Source organism: Rhipicephalus sanguineus, chromosome 2 (genome assembly GCF_013339695.2).
Source record: "Rhipicephalus sanguineus isolate Rsan-2018 chromosome 2, BIME_Rsan_1.4, whole genome shotgun sequence".
NCBI lineage: Eukaryota > Metazoa > Arthropoda > Arachnida > Ixodida > Ixodidae > Rhipicephalus > Rhipicephalus sanguineus.
Window position 1 is genome coordinate 95,012,504 of NC_051177.1, and position 9,923 is coordinate 95,022,426.

General features: G+C 43.0%; 1 protein-coding gene across 2 annotated transcripts; it reads left to right on the top strand.

The window, feature by feature from the left end:
- The first annotated feature begins 781 nt into the window (after window positions 1-781).
- On the top strand, window positions 782-9,447 carry LOC119383423 (coiled-coil domain-containing protein 43). Of its 2 annotated transcripts, none has more exons than XM_037651542.1 (5): window positions 782-1,027; window positions 1,118-1,217; window positions 1,352-1,496; window positions 2,348-2,433; window positions 2,793-9,447. In XM_037651542.1, the coding sequence occupies exons 1-5, from the start codon at window positions 863-865 to the stop codon at window positions 2,981-2,983; spliced, it is 687 nt and encodes a 228-aa protein (XP_037507470.1). In that variant the 5' UTR covers window positions 782-862; the 3' UTR covers window positions 2,984-9,447. The 2 variants fall into 2 exon arrangements, with proteins under 2 accessions (XP_037507470.1, XP_037507471.1); XM_037651543.1 differs by having other exon boundaries at window positions 2,796-9,447.
- Window positions 9,448-9,923: the final 476 nt, after the last annotated feature.

Sequence of the window (9,923 nt, forward strand, 5' to 3'; positions counted from 1 at the left end):
TATGGCAAAATAAAATGTCGCACACATAGAGGGAGGTATGAGAGCAGCGGTGAATGTGAACGAATAGTGTCCGAAATATGTGTTTTGTACGCTAACATTGTGGGATGAAGCGGGTACCGTCGTGCTAGATCATACACAATGAACATAAAACAGTACACGCTTGAAGAATCATGCGACGACAGAAACTATTATCAGCTAGGGAACCCTCAGAAATTTTGGATATTCACGAGCACATATGTCTTGTGTTGCACCGACATCGAGAAAATTCGAGTCGAAACAGCCTGCCTTTTACTTCAGAGATCACTCGTTTACTTATGTTTATATTTTCGGGTTATTTAGATTTTAAACGATGTGACTGTGCTTACCGTGTCGCGAAGGAAATTGCATCATAGGTTTTGTCAAGAATAATAAATAAGCACGAAACTAATTCGGAATTGCAGGCACTATATTCAATAAATTGTGGAGCTCTTATACGGTTGTAGTGTCAAGCATGAACTTTTAAGCGCTAAAAAATAAGTTACGCTGTGGAGCTGTCGCTGTCGCATTGCGTTGGCGAGAAACCGAAACCGAAACTATTTTGGAGCTGTCTTTCTCCGCCACTACATAGTAAAAAAAAACTATCAAACCATGAAAGGAAAAAGTACAGCGTGTCGAATCTAGTTGGAACAATTCAACGAAGGTACCACTTAAAGTAGCAATCATCTGTAGCTTTATTAAAAGCGCAAGCCAGAGACAGAAAAAAAAAAAGAAAGAATGCGCTTCCATATGATGTCATGTCTTGATGTGGATAGTATGAGGGAGACGCAGCCAGTGTAGCAGACGGCCGCCCGCTCAAGCGAAGGCGTTGGGCTCCGCGGTCAGAATGGCGGCTGTACACAGTGATTTTGAACTCTGGCTGGCCGACAAGTTGCGAGCCCTAAACATCGATCCGGACGTTTTTGGGAGCTACATCACAGGCATACTCGAAGGCAACGAGACGGAGGATGAGAAGTCGGAGGCGCTCCAAGGCATCCTCACAGAAGTTTGCGTAGGAGAAATCGCATGTTGCATTGCGCCAGCTCGCATTTATTGATAGTTCTCCGATTTACGCGAGCTGATCTTGTTTCTCTGTCAACAGGAGGATGCGCTGTGCGACGTGAAAGACGAGATATTTAACAAGTGGTCCGAATATAACGAGCGGCCAGCCGAGGGAGACGTTCGGGTGAATGATGAACAAGGTTTGAGAGAAACATGTGCGCTTGCCGGCAGCGTGCGAAGCGCATGTTGTATTGAATGTGTGCGTTCGCGCGACGGCTGTGGCCCGGATGTTAACGGACTTGACGGCTCGCTTTGCTTTTTTCCTGATCCCCAGGTAAATACAACGTCGAAGCGAAGCTAGTGAGTCTCATGGAGGAACAGGCCAAGTCTGTTGTCGCCGAAAAGAATCTATCCGCGGAGGAACAGAAGTTACGACAGGCCATTCTTGCGCAGTACGGCGAAGTTTCGGATGGAGAAGAGTAAGTTGGTGCGCTTGTGTGGATGCTTGTCGTTCGTTCCACCGCACTAACGTGGTACGGCTTTTCACGTTGTCGAAATTGACTGTGACAGATTTATAGTCTTGCGCTTACGCTTACCTGTGAAGAGTAAACGTTTTGTGCTTATGCTCGTGCGATTGCTTCTGTATGATTTTACATAGGCGATGTAGTGGATATGACGCGCTCCCATATAGAGACGAGCTGTTGTATTCTTGTAGAGTACCTTCATCTTTAGGACCTTCCAGGTCGGAATATGGTTTAGCCCCGGTCCCGCCGACGTCCTGATGGCGCGTTTCTTGCGGACAACTGGTCTTAGAGACAGACTCTAAACAGTGTCGTATTCTCCTTTCCCTTTTTTTTTCTCTCTTTTTCCTTTTCTTGCTCTCTCATTTTTGTAACATCTCTCCTCTATCATATTTTATCCCCCTTACCCCTTCCCCCAGCACAGGGTAGCCAGCTGGTCTAAGAACTGGCTAACCTCCCTGTCTTCCCGCTTGTTCCTTCCTTCCTTCCTCCTACATAGGCGATGTTTCATACGTAAGATGTGGTGTAGTCAGTGAGTTGTATCATCTTTCAAGCTCGTGCTAAACTACCATTTTGTTGCTTTTAATTTCAGCCATGAAGTGGTTTATGCGGTTTGATTCGGGTTTAGTGCCATGCATTGAGCTTGTTGATATGTAACAAATCTAGTGCAAACTCTGGCTCTACGGCCAAGTTTTAACACATTTCATGCAGGACTACATAGACAAGGTGAACCGTATTGTTTTTGTCTTTGGGTAGATGAAATTGTTTACATGGTTCGCACTTTTAATAGCCCACCACAATTTATGCAGGGAGGTGGTAACAAAGTCATCTACGGAATCGGTGGCCCCTCCTGCTGCCTCTGGAGTAGCCCACAAGGAACATTACGTTCCAAAATGTATCCTTTCTTGGCTTGCAAAGTTAGGGTTCGTCTTGGGCCTGTAATCTGTGAAGTCATCCTAGAACCATATGTGGCACATCGAATTTCCTGCTGTCATGTAGCATCCACTGTTCTTTGGTCGCAGGTGCAAACAGTGCCAAAGGTTGCCCTCGCTTCTGCACTTTTGCTTGCTATGCATGAAACAAACTGTAGGATGCTCATAAAAACTGAAGGCCCTAAGAGCAGATGTGCTAATGCACTTTGCTTGTTCCCTGTTTGTGCCTCGAGTTTGTTTCATGCTGATCTGGATTTACTTTTATAATGACAAACAACCAGCCTTGTAGACATGTTCCTTGACTTGCTTGCAACATTGCCAGTAGTGCTTGCGAGGAACACAAACGCCGAGAATGTCGCCCAGGCCGAGAAAGAGAAGCGAGAGCATAGCAAGCAGGAGCATGAGCGCAAGAAAGCGCAGGACAAGCTCAACCGCGAGAAACAGAAGCAGCAGGCACAGGAGCGCAAGGACAAAGAGCGCAAACGCACTCAGAAGGGCGAGCGGCGCCGGTAGCACCGCACGCCGACCCGCGTACCCTTGTGGCTCCCGTCCTCCATCCCTTGTGGACCGTGTTGAACAGACGCTAGGCATGTTTTCTCAGCACCCGGAGAAATGTTAACGCAGGCGCAATCGGGATATTGCAGTGACCCGAGTGATTCTCCAAACTGCCCGCATCCCTCCCGCCTCAGGATCACAAACATCTGTCTACTAGTGCCAGTGAATGTGGCCAGACTAGAGCTTACTGTTTCACCTTGAATAAAAGTCTGCCATGAACGCAGCAGACATTGCCACATTGAAACAAAAGTGGAATGTATTGGCCATGAATTCTCAGTAGAAGGACAACGCCTTAATGTGGTAGTTCTGAGATTGCACACGGCTCTTGATTGGTTCAGAGCGATCCTTAAAGGGCCCCTAAACCACCTCTGACATTTTTTTTAATATTTCAAGTAAACGCGCGCATTGAGTTCAGAGTGCTGTCACGATCAACCCTGCCAAGCATGGCAGAAAAAAAACAATCCCGCACTCCTCTCGGGGCCTTTCGGCATCCCCTGCATTGGGCGTGACATCACCAGGAGAACCTGGTCATGTTAGCAGCAGAACGAACCCGTTTGTCTGTTCGCATGAAGGCACGCTCCCTGGTCTTCCTCCTCTCATGGTGAGGAGGAACACTCAGCCAGGAGGAGAGATGAGCAAACGAACGGAATGTAGCGAGGAAAGAGAAAAACGAGCGAGGGTCGCATTTCGGTCATCAAATGCGTGTAACTGCGCTATTACAGCTATTATGTAACTTCGCTATTGCAGCTATTACGACATCGCTATATCGAAAAATTTTCGCGGCCCTGTGTTCATTGTAGACTCATGCACAACTGCAACACCACAAGTAAATTTCGACCTCTGGGTGATTTAGGGGCCCTTAACGCTGCCTTCTGACATGCGCTTCCTGAGAATGTTCGAACTATACTCAGCGACAACTTATCTTGACAGTGGAGCAAAGGTTACGGAGGCGGGGCTTTCCCACATTCATGTTGCTCCGCAAGCAGTGCGGCAGCTTGCGGCTTATTTCGGTTTTGCTCGCTCACGTCGTTAACACGTTTACAAAATTATATACACGAAAAATATGAATGGGAGAAACATTTCAATTGTTCTGTGTACATTTTCGTGTCATATTACGAGTATATTTTTCTTAGAGAAGTAAACAGCACGTTTGCGGCCGCACTGATCCGTTACATCATGGTTGCCATGTTTACTTTGGAAAATGGCTGTGCTGAAAAGGTGCCGCTGTCTAAGAAATGTAAAGCAAAGGAAGGCATCCTTGCAAAGTGAACAATAACTGTATCTTACCTATGTCTTCCCACAACTGTTTGAGTCTCATAATAAATAAAGCAGTCTTTACTTCAGCAAGGCAAATGAGAAAATTATCAGTAAACTTAAGTACTATACTTTTGTGCGGTAGCAGGCATGCTTTTCGGTTCTGTAGCTTCTACAGTGCTGTCAAGAAAAGTTGTCGCTGAGTATAGTAGAAACCTGCTAGCTGTTTTGGTAGTGATGGCGCATTATCTCAATGGAGCTTGAAGATTCATGTTCATGTGTGCCACGGGTGTTACGTTCAATTGATTCTATGTTCCCCCTGCTAATGAAGAATGGTGTTTCTGATGCATTGTTTCACACTTCATATCAACACGGTATGAATACGAACGGAGCCAGCCGTGTTTGTGAGTCGGGACACCATTTGCTGTTTAAAGCCAATCAATGGATGCACGGAGTTTAATCACTAGTAGCAGAATTGCGCATTGTGATTATAAATGTTATGCTCCTGAGATTACTGTGATTACTCTGGTACTCGGGTGCCTGTGGCCCATGCGAGTCCTGAGTTTGCATTTCTCTCATTGTGCTGATAGCGTGTGTGTTGTTCGTCGCCTACCTTCGAGTGATACTGTGCCCGAATTTCCTACATAACACCAGAAAACCGACATGCGTTGTTTGGTGTTTGTGCTAGAAATAAGGGAGAACCCTGTAGTAAACCATAAGTACCCTCACGCCTCAGTGTCTTTGCCATTGTGCAGCCTAAGCAGCTGACAGTTTGTTGCTCTTCCTTCATGTTCATGGGTGAACCTTATTGAAGTATGACACACTGTCGCCCCATAGCCCTTTGTCATTACAGCAGCAAGAACCACTGGTCATTGTTCAGTCGTTGCAGGCGTGCGCTGTTTTCATTTGGCAGATTTGCCTTTTTGCGCCACATGTTTGTTTCTTCACTCGCCATAAACGTCTTTGTGTTTAGAAAATTCTAGAGCGTTTACATTTTGGTATTGGGTTGCAAAAGAAGGGTAATTTTAGTGTGTTGTGAAGGGATGTATTTGCGTTTGGTTACCTCCCCACAGCTTGTTGAGTGGTCACCTGTGCTTGACAAGTAACATCTCGACTCTGGGGAGAGAACCTTGCAGTGTAATGAGAACAATGGTTTGCTATGGTAGGTAAATTGACATAGTACATTGTGGAAGGTTTTACACCGTTCAGAGAACTACTGGTTTTGTTTTCTCCAATGAGATGTGGCAATTCACGTAAGGCTGCCGTTTGGCATTACTGCGAAATCTTTAGCTGGCCTTTTCAGAATACTCTTTAGCTGATGTGCGTAAGGTTACTATGACTTTTATCATAATCTGCTTGTCAGGTTCACCAGATGAATTCTAGTGTGGAAGTGGATAGCCTGGTGAAAACAAACCGAAATAGTAGCGATATGGCTTCCTTGAATATTGCTAGAATTATTGTCTATTCAAAAGTAAAAATTTTTTCTATTCAATTTAAGGCAAATTTCGAAATTTATATGAGAATCTTTTTTATCATGCAGAAACATTTGGTGAAAACATTGAGGGTAGAAAGTAAAGAACCAGCAATCAACATTGATTACAAGACTGTTTTTTAATGTCAAATTAAAGTAGTGACTTTTGTAATAACACTGCTTACTTTTCTGCAACAGTTATGATTTACATGAGTGCTCAAGGCCACACCGAAATTGACTTGTGAATTCCCGAATATGCATAGCATTACCATTTTACTAACTCTCATATCTCTAATACCAACAGCCTGAAAATGGCCTCAGGAAGTGAACTTTACAAAGAACTTGATGTGATCAACAATAGAAACCTGCCTACATCAAGAAAGAACTCTGCCATACAGTATTGTTATGCAAATAAGGTGCTAACAAGCACGACTGCTGGAGTAATTTCTGTCACTCTAGGGCAGTTCATGCAGCCGTGAGCACCTTCTCACTTACTGTGAAATTTGCCAACAGCTGTCGTCACACAAGATAATGCAAATGAAGTCAAAGGCAGCCGACACTGGGTATTCGGAATCTGGCTCGGTTGTGCCTCTTTGTCAAATCACTGTTGACCTGTGTGAGCATGGATTTTCCACATTAATTGCGAAACCAGTTTACTGAAGCATCTGTGCTCTAGTTTATCAGAAACTTGAAACCAGACGCTTGTTGCAAGTATATCCACAGAACTTGTGATCTTCTGTTATGTCTGCCTGTAAGTTTGCAAGCAACGACTTTGTTTTTATATCCCAAAATGTAGCTACTACTGCATTACATGCAAATCTGCCTCGGTTTGCTACCTTTGCTCTTGCATGCAATGTCTATAGGAACATTTTCTGTCTCCTATATCTAGACTGTTGCATTTGTCTGCAAATAGATAAAACTGTTGTAACATCATAGTTTGTGAAAGGCCACAGTGGTGTAACTGAGACTCGTACACTCGTCATGAAAGAAATGCAGACACGGACAGAGAAGTGAACCAGACAACACAAATTCAGTTCGTGTTGTCCGCTTCTCTTCCAAGTCCTTCTTTGCATGCTTTACCTGCTTTCATGATGAATAGCTGCCAGCTAGCTCAACTTTCCGTTCCATTGTTCTAAACTTCTAGACTGTTGCTGTGTTAGCTTAGTAGAGTTGCAAAGTGACTGTATAGTCCAGTAAATGGCTGTAAACGAGTGATTAGTTTACGCAGGAATACTGGTGCCAGATGGACACCTTGAGAGGCGAGCGCCGTTTTAATCATGTTAATTCCACATGTCTACACTGAGGAACATAATGGAATTTTTGTTTGACTGGGACAGAGGGTCTCTATCAAGTGCAAATAAAGGTATCGAGTAACGGAACGTGGATGGCATGAGCATGTATTTGGAACATTCAGTCAGCAAGAATGATGTCCATACCTGTGATTTAGCCAAAACGAAAACATCTTTGGAGCTTTATTTCTTCTGTGTACTCGTTCAAGTCAGGCAAGAACCAGCAGTACAGAAGCTTCTTCAAAAGGCAAACTTTTTTTCTCTTCTTTCCAGTGATTTCTGTAAACCCATTCTGAGTTACGCTGCTAGTCAATGATGTCCTTTTAATCTTTTTTTTTCCCTGTGTTACTGTGCTAACCTTTCTTTTGTAGTTTGTCATGTTGCATTTTAAAGGTTGTTCCCTGCCATTGCTTCCATCTACGACAACACTATTCTGTTTTGCTTGTCCTTAGGTTCCTGCACTTGTTTTGTAAGCCACTTTATCATTGAAACCTGGCTCGCGTGTTCATGTGTTCACTGCATTTTTAAGCTTCTGGACAGCCTTGACTTCTGAGATGGCATTTTCTCAAACAGCTACTGTGTAAAACTTGTACGTATACAACATGCCACGTAAAACTTATTTGTATTCAGGTGTAAGTATACTTGGGCATAACTAAACGAGAATGTAATAAATACCAAGTTCACCAAAGTAAATTGAAAATTGAACTTGCTGATATCGTTTTGTCAGAGTACGCACGATTACTGCGAATATTCTCAGATGAAGAAGTTCAACCTCACCACAGCTAGGGTGCCCTGAAGTATTGGATATCCACGTCCCGCTTTGTAATAGCTAGACAACAGCTCTGCTCGTGAATATCGAGTGCTCTAGAGATTTTTGTATTGTTTAGAAGTGGTAGTCGTCATGTCTGTCTTTGATGTGTGAATGTCATCGTGGAAGATCGGAGAATGTGTTCTTGTTTTCCATACAATCGGCTTCATCTGGTCCTCTCGGGATTGCTTTTATTTAATTGTTATACAACGCTAATATTCTAGAGACATGTTATTCAGTACATCAGTGAGTATACTTACTCAGTGTTCACTCGTACTTGTGATTGGGCAGCTGGCATATTACATTTAATATATCAAGATTATGATGTTCTCAACGATTCTCGCACTTTTTTTTAAATTTTATTTTTGGAAGTTCGGTGGCTGTACTTGGGTCATAACTTTTCATTGATAATTTATGGCAGAATATTGCTTTCACTTAATGTTTATTGGCCAAGCTGGCAGACTGATTTCTGGTCGATCCAGTAAAAAAGTCGCATAGGACACCATGCCACGTAGCAAATGTAACCAAAAGTAATTACTCAAGAATGCAGCTCCCACACATACTGGGGTAAGGGGTGGAATGCTCTTTAATATTTGGTAAAGTGGTCCGAGTTGTGTGTGGATGTTTTTATCTCTGTTAGAATGAGATTGTGCTATGCGCAGCTGTTTAGTGAACTACAATTGAACTTGGCTGGCTGCCATGACAAATGGTCATTGTGGTATTTAGCAGTATATGTGAAGCCATGTCTACCGTTGTTAGTGTATAATCACTTGCACGTGAGCATAGCGTAGCAGAGCACCTGTAGCCTCTGGCATGTTGCCGATGTAGCATAGTGATAACTGTAACGCTACCTGCTGGGGATAAAGGCGAGTAAATGTGGTAATTTAAAGGATTTTAGTGGACACACCAAACCAGCGCATAATGTGTACTGCCAACTGCTTCCTTACAGCGCACTCAAAAGAATCTCTTGATATACTGTCCATAAGTCCTTAAATTAGCTCTTGGTATCCATAGCCTCAATGTGTTCATTGTAGTGAGCAGAACGTTGTGGAACCTATTTTGCAAATCGTTTACAAACTGGAACAAGGCTGTGCTTAATACGTATATTTTCCTAGATGCGGCTTATTTTTGTTCACTGCTGTAAATTGTGCTGCTGAAGGAGGTTGTTGCATACACATTTCTTTTTTTGGTCAGCTTGAACTTTTGATGAAGTGAGAATTTAACCTGCATGTCAAAGATATTGTTCACTTCCACAGGCAGGTCTATCTAGTTCCAGTGGTAGTTGGAAGAAATTTGATGCTGAACGATTATTGCGGTTTTTTCGAGTTCCAAACTGCCGTTTTCACCCCTCTGCAGAAACTTTAAAAGTCACGCTACCAGTTATGTGAAAGAAGAATGTTCACAATTGTAAATTTGTTCTGTAGCGCGTGACAAAGTGCGGTTGCATTACCCAAAAATGTGAGGCGTTTTGTTGGCATAAGTTGTGATAACCCTCTTGAGGGAGGCATTTCTGTACTATAAGCTTGATGGCACTTTGCTGCCTGCTCTGTTGTGCTGCATGTCACCTGCTTCTGGTTAAATAAATGTTACTTGAAGTGTGTGGCAGGCTCTTTGTTATTGCAGTCGTAGAAGATGCAAACCAAACCATTGTCGTTTGTGACAGCAAAACAGATATCGCTGATTTATTGCAAAATATGGACATAAATACACAAGTCGTAGCCAAGAGTCAGCCCGACGTCACAGGTGTAAAACACTGGTTGCAAGTAAGAAAATTCAAACATCGTACATAATAAATATAATATGTACAAACTTACGGAAAAGTGTATACATATAAAATGCTTCGTTCATATGTAAGCATAAAAAGCAAATTCGGCATGATGGCAGTGTATTATCACAAATGGCCAACTTTACAATACCAGGAGCAATATGATAGTACTAGTACAATTTAAGTACACATTACCAGTAATTTTGCATACTGGTTGCTCTTCTACGAGGGGATACCAAAACTTGATACTAGTGCCGGAGAGCACATAAAATAAAAAAAACACAATTTGCATGTATTTTGTCTATTCTATG

Coding starts and splice junctions, on each gene's coding strand:
- LOC119383423 (XM_037651542.1), top strand. CDS start 863: ATGGCGGCTGTACACAGTGATTTTGAACTCTGGCTGGCCGACAAGTTG. Junction 1,497..2,347: donor GAAGTTTCGGATGGAGAAGA/GTAAGTTGGTGC, acceptor CAATTTATGCAG/GGAGGTGGTAACAAAGTCAT. Junction 2,434..2,792: donor GGAACATTACGTTCCAAAAT/GTATCCTTTCTT, acceptor CAACATTGCCAG/TAGTGCTTGCGAGGAACACA.